Raw genomic sequence first — 21,621 nt, 5'->3', positions numbered from 1 at the left:
AATGAATTCCTGCACTCTGTGTAAGAAGACGGTTAGGCCTCGCCAACACGCAATCCAGTGTGATGGCTGTGAGAAATGGACTCACAGAACCTGCAACACTGGTAAGTTTATTTTCTTTTGTATTTATAAACTTTAGCATTCCAGTAAACATACTGATAAAGTAGATGAGATATAATTTGAGTAGCACAAGTCTAATTGGACTCAGATGTTAACATTTCCTAAAAGACTTTCTTTTTTTTGGGGGGGGGGGGTTAAATTTTTCTTTAAAATCATATGAACAATAAATCTGCCAAGCCTTCATATCTCTTTCTTTATTTAAATAGTTGGTTATAAGATTCAATTGGAAGAAATTGTTATTTCTTGTAAGTTAAACAAAATGATCAACAAACTATAATCATGGTTGAAAATGATGTTATAATTAATTTCTGTTTCCAGCATACCAAAGTATGCATGTTTAATATAATAAAACATAAGTTCCTGTAATGTTAAAAACACCAGTCCATATGCTTATAGTTACTTCCATGTATACTTATGTTTAACAATGACTATGTTGAATTGTAAACTATGACGGATTTTAACATTTTATATTACATGTATCTATGCATGTCTGAATAGGATGGCATCCCTCACTCCCACTGGTCAGGTCGTGAAGTTATCAAATTTAGAGAGATAACATTTTATAATCATTGCTATTAATTTCTGCAGATGAAAAGCATTTTTAAAAGAAATATGATTTATATTCTTAATTCAAAATATATCGCATTTTCTTAATGTCAATGTTCCTTAGTGTACAGAGGGTCTACAGTTATTGTTCCGATGTATTTTTTCATCAGTGTCGTATTATTGTCCAGATAAATGTTTTTTACTCCTGGAAAACACACACCACAAATTCAGCTAACTGAATGAAATCTGCTTTTATCATAAACAAAAAAAAAAAAAAAAAAAACAGGATTGGGAGGGGGGGCACCAAAGACCGCACACTGTTGACAGTTAATCACCTTAGGCTTTAGACCAAACCATTTTACAAAATACATTGTTTATTTTATTCATTTTTTTTAATGATTTATTTAATAAATTTCTTTGTGAATATGTGCATTCCTATGGGAAAAAAATTCCCGTGCTTTTCTGTGATAGGTTTATTAAAACAAATCTCTCATTTTGACGTCGCGTAATGTGTTTAAAAATATTTATTGATTAACTCATTTCTAATTCCTTAAGTGTGTTTAAAACAGGAGGATTACGAGATACACAATATATTTACTTCCATAAAGTGAATCTGTAAAAATATATATGTTTTTCATGTTTAATATATAAAGTTGCTTATCATTTACTATCGAAAAAACGACAGGTCACTTTTTTTAAAACATCGAATTTTACTTATCGCATAAAAACGTAAAAATGTACTTTACACAGTTCTTGTATTATATTCTTAAAGTGAAAGATATTTTTGAAAATAGGTGATGCATGTGTCTGGTTTCAAATTATATTTTATGCAGCCAACATTTACTTGAGAAATTGATAAAGTTTAAAAGGGTATCGTTTTTGTTCGATTTTCATCCAACTATAAGTTTTCAAAATATTCTCGACTATCGTCTCCATCATTTAGACGCATGCCTTTTTCACACATATCGAAGCGGTTTGATGATAAAGACTCATTTCCATTGTTTACTTTATTTATTTCCCGGGCGACAATTGATGGTTACATCAATGCTTTCTTGTCAATTTTCTGAAAGACCTTCTTTTTTATACGAATGGAAAAGATTCAAAGAATCTACGTCATTTCCTGCTTCACAAAATGTAATTCGTTTGTTTGTGACACTGAACCTCCAAACTTCGCGACACACCATCTTATTCAATAACTTTTTAGACTTTTTAGACTCTGGTGCCAAAAATTGAGTACTGTGTGTTTCTTGAAGGAAACGGAGATTTTTTTTTTTAATTTCTGACCTAGTTAAACACATCTCTACGTTTTAGGCTGTTAGAAGAAAAAACCTCTTACATTCATACTCAATATACCCATAACATTTCTACTTTGTTGGTCAACATATTATTATCACTAGATTAACTACGTATGATAAGATTTTGAAAATGTGTGGCTATCGTAAATGCACAAGAGAAAATATAACATAGCATAAATTCATTTTTAAAAACAAAATTGTCAGAGGTACTTGTAACCTCGTATGATATGAATAACACTACAAGAAGTGAAAATATAGCGCACAAATTTTTAGAAATAACAAATATGTAGTGCGCATATCTATATATTTAATGATATTATTTATATATGAGGTTTATAACATGTCCATGTGATGCTATCCTCTTTAAATTAAAAATTGACATTCTAGTATATTCTGAGATTCAGCAGCTTTTGATCATTGTAAAGCAGGACTATCAAAGTTTTCGCTCCAAATAATGATACATTCATAATTCGACAGCAGATTAATGAGACTGCATTACATATAAAAGGATTGTATTAATATATCGATATGTCTATACCTATCCATATTCAAGTAAATTTTGTATCGAAAAAATAATTTGCAACACGAATCGGGCAGTCAGTTTTTCTTATAGTTAATGAATAATACTCAAAATGATGTTATTTATCTAATGGCACTTTAATGTTATCTCCTTAATTTATCCAATATTATTGATCAAGAACACATTGACTTTCATGGAGTTGGCTAGTTTCTTCCTTTTAACTGTTTTGATTTAGATTTATATCGATAGTAACCAGTTCAAGAGTGAACAAGCGATTAAAAAGAGTACTTCCTGATTAGATCAATTTCTGCATGCAAAAAGGAAATGGTACACATCTTCATTTTTTTCGCATAAATATAAGGGACTATGTATAATGTTTCGTTTATATAGATCATGATTTAGTATACAGTAATATCTTAGATTAGAATTCTTTAGCTTAGAATATTCTTTGAAGTGTGCTTTGTAATGACAATGATACAGGAACTCTGGAGTTAGTTGTTGTTTTTTTTTCTTTATAAAAATTTTGCATTAATTGATTCATCAGATTTTTTAGATAGTCTAGCTAAAGAATTCAATATACCACAATGCGCTTTATAAAATATTGTATCGTATCGAAAATTACACAGCCCTAAATTCGGAATGAAAAGTCTTTTAAGTGTCATCAATCGTTACATAGATTTAGTTTAATATGTGGTCTGTGACGACGACCAGCCAGCCCAGGACAACGACGACCAGCCAGCCCAGGACAACGACGACCAACCAGCCCAGGACACCGATGACCAGCCAGCCCAGGACAACGACGACCAGCCAGCCCAGGACAACGATGACGACGATCAGCCAGCCCAGGACAACGACGACCAACCAGCCCAGGACGACGACCAGTCAGCCCAGGACATCAACACCACTTACGACCAGGGGGCCCAGGACACCAACCACTCCATCAACGATGATAACCAATCGCGCAGTACGATCGGGCAGCCTGCCTTTGAAAGCACCAGAGTTGGGAATCAGAGTATACGGTATGTAACGTAATGATTCTGTTTTGGAGTTCATTTTTAATTTTATTTACCTCAATGGAATATTGTATACGAAAATTCTCATATGATCAATTGTGCAGGTTATAGTTGCAATCATAACATCCCGAATTAACAAACAGAGAAAGCATTTTATCGTTTCAACATTTGGATGAGATTGTATATAATTGGTTTGAATTCATTTTCAGATCTTCAATCTCCGAGGGCCAATTTGGACGGTTTTCAATTTCCATGGACTTGCACATACCGGAGGCACGGCTGGACGAAACATTTGTGATACGGAACCACGAATTTTCAAGTGACTCTGAGGATGACGACATGGACAAGTAACTTTTCTATAATAATTAAGTCAATTATATATATGTTTATAGTTAATAGAGAATATATGTGTAATTATATGGGTATCATCGAGCACAGAAAATAAACAATTGTTTTCTTTATAACAGTGTTCCAGACCAGACGAGAAGGGTAATTTTGGACAATACTATATTACGGAGGACACCACCACCCTTTGTTGACCAATCTTCCGAATCTTTTGGACCAATTGATGACGTACCTCAAGACGTGGAAGAGTAAGATTTACATACATCATATATATGAGATAGTAATACATTATACATTCTAATATAATAATAAATATATTATTAAAAAAAATTGCAGTACCTACATGTGTAATATATTGCATCATCCTAGAACTTAGATCATCACTAGTTCTAAGCTTGTAAATAAGCAGTATCTGTTGTTTTTAGGTCGGTGGCAGAAGATGAACCCATGGAAGTGACTATGGATCGACCCATCGAGTATCATGTGGAGGAGACTGGGTCAAATCAGGGAAAACGAAAATTAACCGACAGCAGAGGATACTCCTACACAGTCAAAGTATAAATTACTATTCAAAAAAGTTAATTATTTTCAAAAATGCTGACAATAAATTAACCGATTGTTATATAGTATATGGGATAGTCATATTGAGAATATGCTTGATAATAGATTAAGGACATACGCAACGTAGTTTGAACTTTATTGTCTTTTCCCCTGGAGTTGAAGAGTTCCAATACTTAAAGGAACTGTGTGCTACATTTGAATGTCTATGTATGCTGTTGTACACTTCTTCTAAAACAAGTTTGGATAAATAAAACATCTAGAATATATGTTTAGTAATTTTTGTATATTTTTCTTTGAATTATACAAGAATTTTCATCAGTTGATATCTTTTCAAAACCCCTGGTTATGCATGCTGATTTTTTTTCTATGAACATCTGATGGCACTATAATCATAAATTAAGAATATCTTGAAAAATTATCAGTAGGTAAGGTACGTTGCGTATGTCCTTAAGGCGATTTATTGTTCATTCCAATAAAAATAACTCTCTCTACTACAGCGAATGCGGAAGAACAACACAGTCGTCGATTGGTGCTGAAGTGTTAGATCAAAAGCGTTGCGAGGCCAAAACACCCGGTTAACTTGGCAGATTTCGAGGTAAAGTAACTACATATTTAATGTATGTGAATGGCAAGCGAGATTTTTTTTTTTATAAGTTTAATACACATTTATTTGTTAATTAATCTTTCTTTTTTTTTTCTTGTTGAAAATATTTTTGAAGTTTATCGCTGGCAAACTAAAAAAAATATATGTTAGATTTATCAAAATATCATTTTCTAGGTTAATGTGGATTTTCTACCGGACAACTTCTTCATAGGAGAGGCACGAGTAGAAGACCGCCGCCATTTCATCTTTGCCACCCCGGATGGTCTTCAAACTCTCTGTGGGGCCAAACGGTGGTATATGGACGGGACTTTCAGATCGTCCGGGCACCGTTTTATCAGCTTTTGACTATCCACGCCTTCATCAAATCGGGCGATGTCATGAAGCAGCTTCCGCTAGTCTTCATTCTGATGTCTGGGAAGCGGAAAAGGGATTATGGCGAGGTATTCTCCACAAAATAAATGAATGTTATTAGTAAATCACATTTTAATCGGCCAAGAAAAATTCAATATGTTTACATGTATACCAACATCACATATTTTCAGTTAAAATAAGTTAAAGTGTGTGAAATGTCAGTATTGTAATGACAATGAATAAAAATTGTTTTGTATTTTTTTTTAACTTATTTCAGGTCCTCTCTGTTCTTTTGGAACACCTGCCAAGGCAGCCTGAAGTTAACAGCGTTGTTGTTGACTTTGAGGCAGGTCTTTGGCAAGCCATTAGGGAGACCTTACCAGACCTCAACATCCATGGATGTGTCTTCCACTGGACCCAGGCTGTCTGGCGAAAAGCTGCTTCTATTGGGCTCTCGTCAGCGTACAGACATGACGACGGGACGCACGATTTGATAAGCCTTGGCCTGCCGTTCCTTCCTTCGGCACACATCGGGCAAGCTTTCAATAAGCTTCGAGAGCGAGCCTCGACCCCCCTGCTTGAGGTATTTTATTAAATACAACTTTTGCATCTCATTATATATATTACTATTTTTTACATTGAAAAAAAAAAAACAATATGCTTTGATTAAAATTGCATATTCTTAAGTATGATTTTCTTTAAAAACAACAGGAGCTGATGGTTTACTTGGAGGAGACCTGGATAGACAATCCCTTGTGGCCCACCCACTCATGGTCGGTGTTCAGGCAGTCGATACGTACCAACAACGACGTTGAGGGTTGGCACCGGCGCCTCAACGACCAATCACCAAATGGACAGCTGCCCTTCTATGTTCTGGTGCCACTTCTCCACCAAGAGGCCAATCTGCTACCCCTTCAGCGGAAATTGGTGTCCGAAGGAAAGTTATGCCGCAGACAGAGGAAGACCGGACAACAGCAGCGAATCTTCCGCCTCTGGGACCAGTACGAGTCCAAGGAAATTCGCTCCCTGCGGTTCCTTTCCAAGTGTGGTAAGATTATAGGCCCCATTGACAAACAGACGTGACTGACCTTTTAAAGAGCCCTGGACAATGAGTATCAGATCTCTACGTCGCCTTGCTGCGACATTGCGTGATGCATGGGGATCTGAAACTTTTTCAGACAGATGTTGTACATAGTTGTAAATAGTAACTTACAGCATTTATCTTACATGCGTTTAATGTCTCAATTTAGTATTTTATTTACTTTTTTCTTTAAGATATTGTATATGTGCCACCTTGCTCCGAAAGATTCTTAATTCAGAATGTCTTGGTAAAAAAGATATTAATGCAATTTTTCACAGATAACATTTATTGTTCATTTAATTAACCATGTTTTCCTTTCAGGATTTTCATTTTTTTTTCTCTCCTTTTTTTCAATTTGATTAATTTAGAAAAATTAAGCTAAATTACTTGTATAATTTTAATTAAACATCGTTTTTACACTCGCGATTTAATATTATTACTATTTTAAATATTCGGTATTAGAAAATCAATAATTGTTACCTTTTCATTTGGATTGTTTCATTATCCATCTTTAAATAAAATTATTATTTTTTAAAGTTTCATTATTTCTGTTTGGATTAAATTATTTGCATTTTGAAGTCTGATTGTTTCAAAAATTCATCTTTGGGTTTAAATTTTTCATTTTTTCTTCAAAATTATGGCTCTTATTGAGAAGGCCTCCACATGGCAAGAGCTGGGCAACGGTATTGTTCTTTGTTTTTTTTTGGGGGGGGGGTGCTTTTTTTAATTGAATGATACCGGCGAACATTCTCAAAAATTTCTTGTATGATAAAATCATTTCTGTTCTATATTAAAATAAAACAAACAAACAAAAGTCAACCGTAATTTGGAAATGTTCCTGAGAGATTATCGAGTATATTATATTTTGCAATAATTGTGTTTAATACTTGGATTTTGAAGTTCAGAAAGTCATCTTTGGGTTAAATTTTTCATTTTTTCTTCAAAATTATGGCTCTTTTTGAGAAGGCCTCCACGTGGCAAGAGCTGGGCAACGGTATCGGAATCAATTTTTTTTTTAGGGGGAGGGGGATAATTAAATGATACCGGCGAACATTCTCATTTCGTTGGAATTGTTTTCTACTATGATTTGACCAATATTTGGGGGCGGTTTTGTCACATCATTTTTCTGTAAAATTTCTTTAGGGGGCGCTTTGACCAAAATCAGGGGACGCTTTGACCAAAATCACGGGGCGCTTTGACCGGGACGGTTTTGTTAGGGGGCGCATTGACTGGATTTCATTCGCCCCCTAGCAAATCCTTACTGGTCATTCTGTGCTACCATAGTATTTATGAAAATTTTATCACGGCAACTAAGATAAAAAATGACATTTATATATTAATTTGTACAATGTATATATTTTTGTCCCTGCATTACTATAGTTCAAAACCTGTCTCTTTTATTTCTTTTTTATTTCTAAAATTGTGAGACAGCTGATTATGCTCTGGAAGTGCAAATTTCACTGGAAGCAATGTTTTATTTGATGAGCATTAGCCAATATAGTAAATACAACTGTGTTCTATTCTACTTGTAAGTGAATTTGACCTCAACATTTGTTAAGATAAATCATGGTCTCTTTATTTTTGGCTTACCACCAAGAAATATAATTAGAACAATAGGGTACAGTTATGCAAACATCATATTAAGGATTATCAAACATGTTTAACATAAACTTACAGAATATGATTTTGACCTTTGACCTGTACAACAAGAAATGAAACTGAAAAAAAGATTAGACATAGTTATGTTTTTATTTGATGCTCACAACATTATGATAGATTACCTTAGTACAATTTACATATATTAAAGACATGATATATCATATATTCCCTGCAACTTTTTAGCCAGTCAAAAATTAACATGAAAAACTATTCATGCAATTGCCTAGCTGCTGTCATTAAACCTGATACATAACAGTAAAACACACTTACACAGAAGTGCTAGAGACAGTGTTTGAAACTCACTGCAAAATTAGCCAGACATGCAGGGCTGACTGCTAGTAAAAGTTGTCAGCCCTGCCAAAGATCTACTTGACCGAGAAAATGTCTGTAATTTATAAATTTGTTTTTAACAATTATGTGACTGGAACCAGGTCACCATACTTTCAAACCAACTAGAATCTATAGACTGATGAATTCTTCCTCTTGGCTTGTTACACTTTGCTACCGATACTATTAGTTGATGTGAAAGAGATTTATCATTGACAAATATATGAATTTTAATTATCGAAAATTTTAACAGGTCCAGTCAAACATCAAACCATGCAAATTTGTTCACCCTCTGCTAAATTTGTGCATCTTGGGCAGTTGGGCACACAGTTATTTCAAACACTGCTAAAGACGGACAATTTGGCTTCATTGATAACTTAATTCGATATATTTGTCCTGTCTACTTTACTATTTTAAAGCAATGGGGGAGGACAATCACCTCACCGTATTTATGAATTTATAATGAATGTGTTTGCTACAATAAGCATATACTGTCTCTAAAAACTGTATGTATATGTAACAAATCATTTCTGCTGTGTACAATTTCAGCTGTATTTCAATCCATCACAATCACAATAAATGAAACAAAAAAATAGTAAATGTTTTTCTTTAAGTTCACTTGGAGTTTAGAGATTTCAGTAGCTTAAATCCAGTATCTTTGACAGAAATTTTAATTTGTTGATTTATACTGTAAACAGGGAAATTTTTGCCACCGTCCTATTTTCGCCCATTTCTCCCTACTCACAGGTGGGTGAATTTAAAACGTGGCAAATTCAAAGAAAATGGTATTATTTTTCAAAACAGAACTGTGACTGGGCAAATTTAAAATGGGACAAATTGTTTGCAAGACATTAGTGTGAAAGGGTGAAAAAAAAACCCTGTTTACAGTACGATAAATCATGTTGAAAGTTAGTGCATTTTTTCTCGATGACTTTCAAAAATCTCCAGCCTATCAAACTCTGCTGGACATTTAGGACATTTTATTAATACATTGTTATAAAGAGTATCCTTCCCTTGCAGGTGTGTACAGAAAGTATTTTTCTTAAAGAAGGTTCTGTTGGACCACTTATAACCATAGATGTTACAATCACCACATGTGATCATTAGGTCCTGTGATGTCAGCCCATGGCTCTGTAAATGCTCCGATAATTTCGGGCCCGTTATAACCTTGCAACATAATGCACAATGAGGTTTCTTCTCTATGTGAATGGTTACTTTGTGGAATTCCAGTGCACAGTAGCAGTCAAACTCTTTCGAACAAAACTCACAAGAAATATCATTAGACAATTCTAGGTTATTGGATAGCATTAACTGTTTACAGCGTTCACATTTGAGAGGTCGATGTTTCTTGTTGGGTTCTGCACTGTCTTCTTCTAAAGCTGGTCTTTTTCCATTAGATTTTTCTGTGTCTTCCTCTAATTCCTGAAGTAAAGATGGCAGAAATGGTATAGGTCATGAGATACTTGTACATGTTAACAAAGTAAAGGTTTGCATCTAAAATAACCCAAGAACAAATGTTGAAAAAAATTGAGCTGACATCATTCTATAAGTCTAAAATTAAGAAAGTGTGACAGTCACACAATAATGACAATTATTATATAGCTAATAAATAGTCTATGATAAAATAACTACTAAAATTCTAGAGAATTTTAGCGTTCAATATCTTGGTGTTTTATTGAATGCTTAGTTTGCAATATGTATACAAGTATGCCCCGAATCATTCCGAATGTGAGGGTTCAATATTGAATGCCCCGTTGTAAACAAAAATATGTCCTCTGGTGAACTGCTCAATGGCAATATTTATGCTGGGTAGTGGCAGCTAGGTCTTAAGATGTGTCTATTTTCACACATCAATTTTGAGTTATTTGATATAAATAATTAACATTTAAATCAATTTGAAAATGTTTAACTATAATGATATAGTAAAGGAGTTATTAAATTAATTTTGGTGAATATTGGCACTCATTGGCTTGTACAACCAACTCGAGCCAATATTCACCATTATAAGTTCAATAGCCCTATAATACATCAGTTATTAAATAAGTCATCACCAGATGCTGTAAACAACACGAACATTCAAGTAACACACTGTCTGACATTCATTATGCATGCTAGCTACTTTAAAATACTACAATAATTATGAGACCCAAATAATTCAAGTATAATACATATATTTACCTGCTCTGCATAGTATAGGTAGGAGATGCATAAACAACATTTTTCAGCAGGTGCATACATGATTTACTCCTTAAATGAAACAAATGTATAGTCTTACCAACTCTGGCTCCTCTTTAGTCTCTTTGGATGGACCACTGAGTTGCTGCCTCTTCTTGGGACTTGCTTGTTCACCAGCCTCAATCTCACGTAAGCATAAATCATCCTTGCTTTCTTCAACGTTACTTCTTTCTTTATGATTTATCTTTCCTTGCTGGAGAGGAAGAAGCTGCATTTCAGAGTGAGGGACTGGTAGGAAGGTAACGGAGACATGTCGTTCTACTACAGTCGTTTCCTCTTTTACCGACTCAGTTTTGTGTTGCGAAGAATTTTTAGTTGCGACATTACACATGGAATTGGTTTCGGGGGGCTCATTTAATGATGTATCAAAGACTTTGGTCTTAACATCTTTAGAACTGGACCCTTCACTTCTGTGCTGTGAATAATTTTCACAAATGGAATTGGTTTCTGGGGGTTTTTTAAATGATAAATCAAAGAATTTGGTCTTAACATCCTCAGAATTGGGTCCTGTAGTTCCCTGCTGTGAAAACTTTTTAGTTGAGTCGTTGCACATGGAATGAGATTCTAAGGACTCAATAAAAGATATATCAAAGACCTTGGTCTTAACTTCGTTGGACAGTTTAGTTCCTTGCTGTGAAAATTTCTCAGTCGAGTCATGGCACATGGAATCAGTTTCTGTGAAATCATCTAATGATATATCCAAGACTTCAGTCTTAACATCGTTGGATACTTCAATTCCCTGCCATGAAGAACTGTCTATTGAGTCATTGCACATGGAAATGAATTCTGGAGACTCATTTAATGATAAATTAAAGACTTTTGTCTTAACATCTCCTGAATTTGGCACTTCAGTTCCATGGTGTAGAGAATTTTCAGAGAAAACATTACTCAAGGACCCGGTTTCTAGGGAACTCTTGAAGGAAAAATCGAAGACCTCAGTCTTAACCTTTTCAGAAGTGGACATGCCTGACAGATCAGCTTTCAAAAGATTGTCAGATGGCTGGTATTGTTCCCCTAAAGACACTTCCTCTACTGCCCTGTCAGTTCCATGCTTTGAAGAAATCCTTAAGGTATTACTCATAGAACCAGTTTCTGTGGACTCATTAAAGGATAAATCAACAACCTTGGTCTTGACCTCTTTGGAATTGGGCACTGCCACACCTGATTGATCATCTTTCAAGAGATTGTTTGACAATTGTAGAAATTTCTGAGCTCCAAGTTGCAAGGGTGTGTTCGAATTACAACTATTGTCAAGCTTAAATTTTGAATGCTTTACTGGTGAAAATGGTTTGGCAGCTACAAGAAAATGTCTCAAAGGCCGTTTTAGACTTGAAAGTGTTGGACTATTTGTGCTAAAACTGAAGTGCCCTCTACTGGTATGAGATTTTTTGGACTTGTCCTGTTTAGATTCTTTTAATTTTTGTTCTTCCAAAAGCTTGTCTTCATTTTGTTTAGTGCTTGGTATTGACATGCGAGACACACGTTGTGCAGGGGGGCTTTCAGCAGAATGTTGTTTATCTTCAAATACATCCCCCATGATTATCTTCAAATCTGGGAAATGTTTTACTGAATTTAATATATGTTGATCAAGTTTCTAGTTTGAATGGTCATTCTATAATTCCCATTTTATTTTTTTCAGTACTGATGCAAATCTATATTGTTTCACCAGATTTTGACTGTTGTACATAGACACTCATATTTTAGATTCTTAATTCATTTCATGAAGTCTTCATTTCCTCCTGTTTTTTATGTACCAGTGTGATCTGAAAATGGAAATAAAAAGTGTCTTTTAGCTAGGGTTCAATTGCAAAATCCTTTGTATGTTATGAATATGCCTGTCTTCTAGAAGAGTGAACTTTGCTAAAAATATTGAATTTTCACTTCAGTGTATCAAATCATGTAACATTCCTCTTTTTTCCAGATACTGCATTCATCTTAACATAAACAGCTCAGTAGAAATATTGTTTTTCTTAACACCTTTCCATTTTGCATATATAATTGTGTGTTTTACAACAACAATAATAACATTCATAGTATACCCCCTCCCCCCACCATCACCCAATTTAATTAAAATCAGACTTTTACATCCACACCTGTATATATATTATTACACTCTACATAAGCTTCTTACACAGAATGTATGTGACACAGACAGATGTAAGGAGTCTGATTGATGTACCCCCTTTTAATATAGTAAATTTGTAAAAATTAAAAAATCTATCTCCCATATATACATGTACTAACATAATGTCGAATTTACCAATGAAGATGGTCATCAAAAACATGCGTGGAAACACCTCACTAAAATTGAATAGGAAAAGTCAGCACACTCTTGACAGACTTAATTAACTAAGATGTTTAGCTTTTTTACTTTTTTTCTTTACCCTAGTAGTGGACATGTAGGTAGTGGGAAATTTGGATTACTGCTAGTTAATGGTTAAGATCTAACGTACCAATTTAACCGCTGTTGTCTTATTAATTAATGCAGACACACCTGGAATTTTACCAAGTTGCAAATATTATGAACATAGCTCTAGATCGAAAATCTACTTCTATATTTGTACAGACAGGTACCTGAAATTTTATCAGTAAGTTGCAGGTAAGCTCCTGAGCTCTAGATCAAAGATCATGCTCTCAGTCTAAAAGAACTAAACAGCTAAAAGGACTTTTTAAGCGAGGGCTTTATTTGATAAAATATCAGGCGCTCGTGGAATAACAAGATTAAAGTACTTGATAACTAATTCATCTTCAAAAAATCTTGCCATGGTTTAAAGACTTACTTAAATACTGCCAGCTCAGTCTATTTTGTTTACAGAAATCGAATTTTCTCTGTGGTATTCAACACTCGGTTTACCTTGGATGCTTTACTACAGAACTAGCTATGTTGAGTTCCGAAGGACAAGCAATCAAAGTACTAACAGTACTGGTGGAGCCCCAAAACGTTACAGTCCCTGAAACGTTCTACTTTCCCACTTGAACGGTGAGCGAACGCTGAACGAACGGTGAACGAACGCTGAACGAACGCAGAGCGAACGGTGAGTGAACGATGTGTGAACGCTGAACGCAACTTGGTGAACGATGTGTGAACGGTGAACGGTGAGCGAACGCAGAACGCGAACGGAGCGCAAACGCGAACGCAAAGTGAACGGTGAACGAACGGTGAACGCAAGATGAACGATATATTCGGAATGCCTCTGATCTTTTCCTTGCATTGAAACTATTTTATTGTATTATAATGTCAGGTGCCAAAAAAAAAAAAAAAAAATAAATAAATAAGTAAACAAATAAATGTATGAATAATTAAGTCAATAAAATAAATTCTCCAAAATTGTCCTCAGAAAGACGATGCATGCACATTAAGTTTTTAATCACACGATTTTTATCGCATTAAAACATTGCAATTGTTGCCGAACGCTGAAGTATAAAAGATATTTTTTTTTAGTTGGAAAATAAAAATGCTTATTCTTAGTTGATAACAAATCAGAGAAATCTTATGATTTATAGAATGAATCATTTCCATTTTTCATTATGATTTATTGAGCAGACGTCTACATGCATCTCTAGATGGCCGTGATTATACTCGGACAAGATCATGATGATACAAAGATACATATTCATATTATTTGTTATAAATTCAATTTTCAGAACTTGATATTTAAGTAATATGGTGTTATAGTTTTTATTAAACAGAGGAGAGAGAGAGAGAGAGAGAGAGAGAGAGAGAGTAATATTCAGTTTTAGCCCCCCCCCTCCTTTCAGGCTTCACCAAATGTTTGTACCTATATCAAACAAAAACTCGGAAATTTTTTTCTAAATATATCAGACAGTGAAAGTAACTTCTTTTTTTTTATCAACAAATCATATCCATTTGTTTGACAGTCATACTCATTTATTATTTTCCTGCTTCAAGTTCACACGAAGTCCACGTGCTTGTCCTGTCAATCAAAATCATTCGACACTGTGCAGGTGTGAAAGTTTCGTCACATCGAAGATGAAGTGCGAGTATTTCCAACAAGTTATAACATTTATTTTTATCATTTCTAGATTTGATTCCAACATTTGAATAATAAATTAGTAAAATACATTAGGCATTAACACTTGAATGTGAAACATACTCTCTGCCAATTTCAAATACCACCGCCGACACGTGTACATTTTGATCTTCTATTGTTTTGTGACTTTTTTAGATGCATGTTTGTTTTGAGACTGAAATTTTTGTTCTAAAGAAGACCGTAGCTTTTTTTTAAAATGTTAATTAAAACATTCTGGAAATATGGTACTGACTAAGTCACCGATTTAGGGGGAAGGGGGGGGGGGAGTATTAATCATATCGATTAGCAAACATATAAAGTTACGGTGAAGAAAGTTTTTTTTTTCTCTATAACTATAGACTTTACATATTACAGTAGAGAAATTCTGTAGTGCATTACATTTTAAATAAATATTTCCTTTAACCACACTATCAATTCGTTCGAAAGATAATAAATAAACAGAATATCCGCAGTACTATGTATAACTCTCAGAACTAGTACTAGTTCTATTATATTTTCCGTAGTAATTGAAAAAAAACGTATTAGAAATAAATATTTTCGTAATTTTGCTGTGTAATTATTTGACTTGAATAATTAGATCTCCATTAATGATTTGTCGTCTTTAACAAAACAACAAAATGTTGCAGTGCTTGAAGTATTTGCACATTGCCCTTAGTTAAATTTAATATTTCACATCGTTCTACATAAGTACAGAATGTGCTTGTAACAACATTTATTTTCCAGAGTAATTTAATAAATAACCTAACAGCTAAGTTAAAATAATAAAAATATATATCGTAGATATTTTTCCTCATGAAATAATGATTCTTCAAACATGATATGTTAGTTAATAAATTGAAAAAAAACCTGTAACTCCTTAACTACAAAAAGATAAGTCCTTTCACTTCGGAGTTCCGAATGGCAATGAAAACTGAACGATAAGTGAACGCTGAACGCAAGGTGAACGCAAAGTGAACGGAACGAAGAGCGAACGCTGAACGCTTTGTGAACGGTGAACGCGAGCGCACAGTGAACGGTGAACGCAAAACTGTGAACGGAGAGCGAACGGTGAACGCACGCTGAACGAACGGTGAACGCACGCTGAACGAACGGTGAACGAACGGTGAGCGAACGGAAAAATGGGAAAGTAGAACGTTTCAGGGACTGTAGTAGACCGATTGTCCATCCTTCTAACAAGGGCGGAGTGGGGTTGAGAGTTATTTGAATTTTTATGAAAAAGTAATGAAAAAGTTACCTTGGATCTCCCCTAGGAAATTCAAACCCCTCTTAAAATGTGACTTAAGACACCCCCTCCCGAAACAGTTTTTTTTTCAAATTTAGTGAAGTTTTTACTATTAGGCCCTATTATTGATTAATCAATTTATTAATTTTTTTATTTATTTATTTTATTGTTATTTTATTTATTATTATTATCTTTTTTTTTTTTTGCTTGTCAAAAAATTTGTGAGCCTGACATTTCATTTGTAACTAGAGTTAATGTGCCCCCCTCCCCCCACTCCTTCGGGAAAAAATCCACCCCTGTTCTAATCTTTACAATTTCTCATTAATATGTTTTGGAGAGGTTTTATTATTTAGATACGCCATTTTGCAGACTTTTATGAACATTTGATTGATAAGATGTAAATTAATTAATGAAATGAACAGCACAGCTTTGTCATTATATAACATTATATAACATTATTTAAGACATGCCATGAATTTTTATTCCTCTACCGATGAAACCGTAGGGGACTATAGGTTTCCTCCTCGTCTGTCTAGTCTGTCACTCAGTCATTCTCTCTGTCCCTCCCCATATATCTGTCTGCCAGTCCGTCTCACTTAATTTTCCGCACTTTTTTCTAAACGCTTGCAGATACTGAGCTGATTTTTGGCATGTGAATGTACCTTGATGAGTTACAGATCAAGTTTGAATTTTGTTCCACTTAGATGATTTTTGATGGAATTACCCCCCCCCTTTTAAATTTTTAAGGGAAACCGGATTTCCCACGTGGTTTTCAGCACTTTTCCCCTAAAGAACTTGCAGATATTGAGCTGATTTTTTGGTATGTGAATCTACCTTGATGAATTATAGATCAGAAAGAGCATCTTGTTAGATTTCAGTGGTTTTTGATAGAATTATATAGCCTTTTTATTTTTAAGGAGAACCAGATTACACTTGCTGGTAGGGTACTAGTATTGCTTATGCAATACTCTCAGAATGCATTTAAACGAATTTCTTGAGTCTAAACTTATTTGTGATATTGTTTATAACAACAAATGTTTTCATCGATTCAGATACACCCACACTGTACATGTCGTATGATTAGGTTAATGAAAATGTGATACATGTACTTCTCCAGCCTTCATTTAATTACTGCAGATATATATGTACACAATAATTAATACAATATGCGGCACATTTCAGTCCGACAGTACTGAAAGGAGGCTTTATGAGAATAATCTTTTACTTTTACTTAAATATGAAATTTTTCATTGAAAGCCCGTCCCCCTCCTCTTGTAAAACGGTCAACCCCTCCACATTCCCACAATGGGAACTCTTTTAAGTAGCCGTTTTGTTTTCCAAGGTTTTGTTTTGTTTTTTTTGGGGGGGTGGGGGGTGGGGGATTCTTTCAATTCTGTCAAGTTCTCTGTTATGATACACACAGATTCACTAAATTTTGATCCGCCCCCAGAGGGTATGATGTAAACATAAATGAGACTACTTGTAACTTTGTAAAAAGTTCTGGCCTTATACATGTAGTTCCTGGGAATACTCCGTAATATGCATTAAAGTTTTTCCTCTACATTTCTATAGTACACTTTTGATCCCTTGTGTGGCCACAGCCTTGTCATAGTACCTTCAGATACTACATCTGACAGGATTGTCAGGATAAGTACCCATGCATTCTCCTACAGCCTTGTGTAAAATGCTATCTGTATAATAACTGAGTCAAATAAAGTAAAAATTAATACAGCATGATTTCTGAAAAAAAAAAAAAAAAAAAAAAAAAAAAAATATATATATATATATATATATATATATATATATATATATATATATATATATATATATATATATATATATATATATATATATATATATATATATATATATATATATTATATGTGACGTATTACAAGATGAATATAACAATATAACAATTATACATGATGATCTCAAGTGAGATAATTAAAAAATAAATTGTTACGTCATTAGAGAGTGTAACAATGTATATGATAAACTTAATTAGCACGTAGTTTAAGTGTGACGTCTTTCATCAATTCCAACTCACATATTCTTGTAAGAGTCGATAAATAAGTAAATACAGAGATACTTAGCATTTAAATATACGTTTGCTTTTTTTTCCCAGATATTTTTTTAAAAACAGAATTAATCATAAAATTCCTCAGGAACGTTTACTTTAGCACAGTTTGATACAAAATCGTTGGCTCTCTGCATCATGGTCAATAAATAAAATAGTGCTAGGATATCCTTCTCTAGAGTGGGCAAGTTTTCCTCGTGGTAGTTTGACATTGGTAGGACATTCATCAACGGGATCTGCATGTATTCTGCAGCCTTGTAGCAGGTATCCCTAACGCCCTGACTTCTGAAAACATCCCGCAAATCATCCTTATTGGAAATGCGGAGTTTGTCAATCTTACTGAAGAGGACTATTTGTGGTACATCTGTGAAACGAAAATAAAAACATCAAACAATGGCTGCCAGCATGTCATGTACGACTTGTTCGTGTAACGACATGTTTTACCAAACAAAGAATACATCGAAATCAAAATAAACCGGAAAAGTGAACTTCTTTTCAAAAACAGCAAAGCCATGATTAATCATATTAATAGGAAGCAATATTGTTCAAATCATCCCCCCAGTAGGGAGAGGGGTAGGGTCGGGGGGACACATATATTTAAACTTTTCAGAACTGAACTGATTTTCTTCTTCTCTCTAACCAAAGTGCTCAGGTGAGCGATGCGGCCCATGGGCCTCTTGTTGTAGAGGTTAGCAATAAGCGTAGTACCTTCTCTGTAATCTAAATATGTAGAAGAAAACTAGTTAATAAGCTTACGGTCAGAGGCGATCGTTTCCCGGACAAATCTAAGCTGCTCCTCCGTTTTGGGATCGGTCAGTTGTTCTGACGGATTCTCAGCATTAGTAACATAAACCACACAATGCATACGGTCCTTCAGTTCCGCAATTTCTCTATATTTTGGGTTTTCCTTCTTGATAGAAACTTCTGGATTAATCTGACATATTTAAAAAAATATTAATGTATATTTACAACAATAACTTCTTACATTTTATCAGTCTTTTCCTGAATATTGAGAAATCTCATCACTAATTTATTTTCACTCATTTTGTCCTCCAAGTCCATCTCAGCGGGCTATACCAAACTTGGATAAATCCAAGAAAGATCACACAGCTTTGAAGCTGTAAAACGGCTTTAAGAGAATTTGAAATGAGGCAAAATCAGACCTCAATGTGTTTGTACGAAAATAAATATATATAACAAAAAATAAATAATAAAGTTGAAAAATAAATTACATGTACTCAGTATATGTGCATTTGTAACCATATTTATACCTCATACCCGTTCCGTACGTGTCCCTTGACGATCAGCATGACGTCTTCTGTGGGTACACCGTGTTCTACATTAAGTCCTCTGCAATCAAACAGCCGGAGTGGAAGAATCTGTCCATTCCTGGTATGAAGCGGGAAAACTTCAAGCTAAAATGATATGTCAACGGGAATATGCCATTGTTAGATTTTTGTATTCATCAAGCTTATACATGTATAGAGAATATTTCACTACAACGAAGTGAATTTCGTCAGATAAAGATATAAAGTTATCACCTATACAGATATAACAAATAACAGCTATGACAGAGTCTACAGAAAGTTGCGCATCTTTATAAATTTCCTAATATGATTGCTGACAAAATGGCTGCTTACTGACGTAGTCACACTCTTGGAAGCCTTCTGATAAACTTGACTGAGGGTTATCAGTCTATTATTGTCCTCTATTGCAGTAGCGCATGTATTGAGAAAAGACGACTTTCCGGATGCAGCTTGTCCAAGAAGCAAAATATTAAAATAGTTGATCCCAGCAGCTGGCTCCAGGTTTACGATTTTCTCCATAAGTTGTTCTTTGAACTTAATTAATATGATGAAATATATAACATTAACAATGCAGAGCAGCACGCCGTATTAAAGATATAACTTTTGTAAATAACTACATGTGTATTTCAGTTTTTACCCGCACCTGTGAAGTCCATGGATCATCAACTTCGGCTGAGATCATTCGCCACGGCTTCTTGAGTGGCTCTAAAACAACAAGAGTTTTATCTGAAAGGGGGAAATCTTACAAAAAAATTTGCCATGGATTTTGAAAAATTGATCCTTTAAAAGGGTACCTAAATATTTTTGCATGTTTTCTTCAGCTTCTAAAACAAATAAAACAAACACATTAATAATTTAATTTTATTATACTTTCATGTTAAATACTAAAATCTGATTGGTTTAGACGCATTTAACAATCCGTAATGTTACCCTCAGCGTTAGCAACACACTTGACAACGGGTAACACTACGAAAATATCACATGCGTTCAAATCATGCGCGTACGGTTCACCGTAGAATTCTCAAAACGTCAGTTGTGCGTTTGGAAGAAGACGAATAAACGACGTCAATAAAAGCTTGCGTCTGATGTAGCTTACTTGAAAACAACAAATGACAGACGAAACATCCTTGGGAGTGCAAACTTTAGATGATAAAGGACTTTTTGAGTAGCAAACAAACAATAAAGAGGTTGATAAATCTTTTCCGAAGCTTTCTTATTGAGAAAAATAGAAGCGGGGAGTATGAAAGCTTAAGCGTGAACTCAACGACGATCTCCGAATTTTTTTTATGACATCCGAAATCAATAAGACATTCAGTATAATAAAATAAATAGTGGACGTTTTTGAGGGTAACAGTTGAAATTGACACCCCTCGGAAAACCATTGTCAACCTCCGCTGACGCGTCGGTTGACAATGGTTTTCCTTGGGGTGTCAATTTCAACTGTTACCCTCAAAAACGTGCACTATTTATATAATAAGCACCAAACGTTATATATAGTTCATAATTCAATGTAATATACATAATTGTCATTTCACAGTATTATTTTGAAATTCACACTTTTTCAAATATGATATCGGAAATAGACATTATTATATATATGCTTACTTTTCCTCTCCCGTTCTTCAATATGCTGGGCTGTGAAAGTACTTAATAATTAATTTCTATGTGCTGAATTACGTGTTCAATCACTGATACATATTATTACTCCGCAAATCGAAAATAAAAGCACGGTGCAATAAAATATACCACGGTATAGCTTACCTATGTATTCCTCCGCCCGCTTTTGAATCCAGAGATCTGTAAAAATTGGTAAAGAGTTATATATATATATATATATATATATATATATATATATATATATATATATATATATATATATATATATATATATATATATATATATATATATATATATATATTACGTTTTCAACAGTGAAATACTGTGATTTATTATATACCCATCAATTTCCTTGTTTTTGTTACTGTTAAGGACATACGCAACGTACCTTACCTACTGATAATTTTTCAAGATATTTTTAATTTAAGATTATAGTGCCATCAGATGTTCGTAGACAAAAAAGCAGCATGCATTACCAGGGGTTTTGAAAAGATATCAATTGATGAAAATTCTTGTACAATTCAAAGAAAAATATACAAAAATTACTAAACATATGTTCTAGATGTTTTGTTTATCCAAACTTGTTTTAGAAGAAGTGTACAACCGCATATATAGACATTTAAATGTAGCACACAGTTCCTTTAAGTATCGGAACTCTTCAACTCCAGAGAAAAAGACAATAAAGTTC

General features: G+C 34.1%; 3 protein-coding genes across 3 annotated transcripts; 1 reads left to right on the top strand and 2 right to left on the bottom strand.

Moving 5' to 3' along the window:
* The first annotated feature begins 5,217 nt into the window (after positions 1-5,217).
* Positions 5,218-6,520, top strand: LOC133200365 (uncharacterized). Its single transcript, XM_061336179.1, has 3 exons — positions 5,218-5,441; positions 5,630-5,935; positions 6,064-6,520. The coding sequence occupies exons 1-3, from the start codon at positions 5,379-5,381 to the stop codon at positions 6,433-6,435; spliced, it is 741 nt and encodes a 246-aa protein (XP_061192163.1). The 5' UTR covers positions 5,218-5,378; the 3' UTR covers positions 6,436-6,520.
* A 2,808-nt stretch (positions 6,521-9,328) lies between these two features.
* Positions 9,329-13,502, bottom strand: LOC133200336 (uncharacterized). Its single transcript, XM_061336154.1, has 3 exons — positions 13,435-13,502; positions 10,695-12,417; positions 9,329-9,841 (listed from the first exon to the last, which is right to left on the bottom strand). The coding sequence occupies exons 2-3, from the start codon at positions 12,189-12,191 to the stop codon at positions 9,329-9,331; spliced, it is 2,010 nt and encodes a 669-aa protein (XP_061192138.1). The 5' UTR covers positions 12,192-12,417; positions 13,435-13,502.
* Positions 13,503-18,061: 4,559 nt separating this feature from the next.
* LOC133200364 (interferon-induced protein 44-like) lies at positions 18,062-21,108 on the bottom strand. Its single transcript, XM_061336178.1, has 8 exons — positions 21,077-21,108; positions 20,921-20,950; positions 20,110-20,139; positions 19,959-20,020; positions 19,649-19,849; positions 19,280-19,423; positions 18,765-18,942; positions 18,062-18,372 (listed from the first exon to the last, which is right to left on the bottom strand). Exons 3-8 carry the CDS (start codon positions 20,123-20,125, stop codon positions 18,077-18,079), a joined length of 897 nt encoding a protein of 298 aa, XP_061192162.1. The 5' UTR covers positions 20,126-20,139; positions 20,921-20,950; positions 21,077-21,108; the 3' UTR covers positions 18,062-18,076.
* Between the last annotated feature and the right edge of the window lie 513 nt (positions 21,109-21,621).

This window comes from Saccostrea echinata, unplaced genomic scaffold (genome assembly GCF_033153115.1).
Source record: "Saccostrea echinata isolate AGI-Se365-2 ecotype Australia unplaced genomic scaffold, CSIRO_AGI_Sech_v1 ptg000038l, whole genome shotgun sequence".
NCBI classification, from domain to species: domain Eukaryota; kingdom Metazoa; phylum Mollusca; class Bivalvia; order Ostreida; family Ostreidae; genus Saccostrea; species Saccostrea echinata.
The sequence above is the reverse complement of the archived record's forward strand: the minus strand, read 5'-3'. Positions and strand labels throughout refer to the sequence as shown.

Bases quoted from the DNA above. Each gene is read 5' to 3' on its own strand.
- LOC133200365 (XM_061336179.1), top strand. From the start codon at position 5,379: ATGAAGCAGCTTCCGCTAGTCTTCATTCTGATGTCTGGGAAGCGGAAA. The intron at 5,442-5,629 runs GTATTCTCCACA...AACTTATTTCAG, and splicing joins GGAAAAGGGATTATGGCGAG to GTCCTCTCTGTTCTTTTGGA. The intron at 5,936-6,063 runs GTATTTTATTAA...TAAAAACAACAG, and splicing joins CCTCGACCCCCCTGCTTGAG to GAGCTGATGGTTTACTTGGA.
- LOC133200336 (XM_061336154.1), bottom strand. From the start codon at position 12,191: ATGGGGGATGTATTTGAAGATAAACAACATTCTGCTGAAAGCCCCCCT. The intron at 9,842-10,694 runs GTAAGACTATAC...TCTTTACTTCAG, and splicing joins CTAAAGAGGAGCCAGAGTTG to GAATTAGAGGAAGACACAGA.
- LOC133200364 (XM_061336178.1), bottom strand. The intron at 19,424-19,648 runs GTAAGCAGCCAT...ATATCATTTTAG, and splicing joins CCAAGAGTGTGACTACGTCA to CTTGAAGTTTTCCCGCTTCA. The intron at 18,373-18,764 runs GTAAGCTTATTA...TTCGTTTCACAG, and splicing joins GGAAACGATCGCCTCTGACC to ATGTACCACAAATAGTCCTC.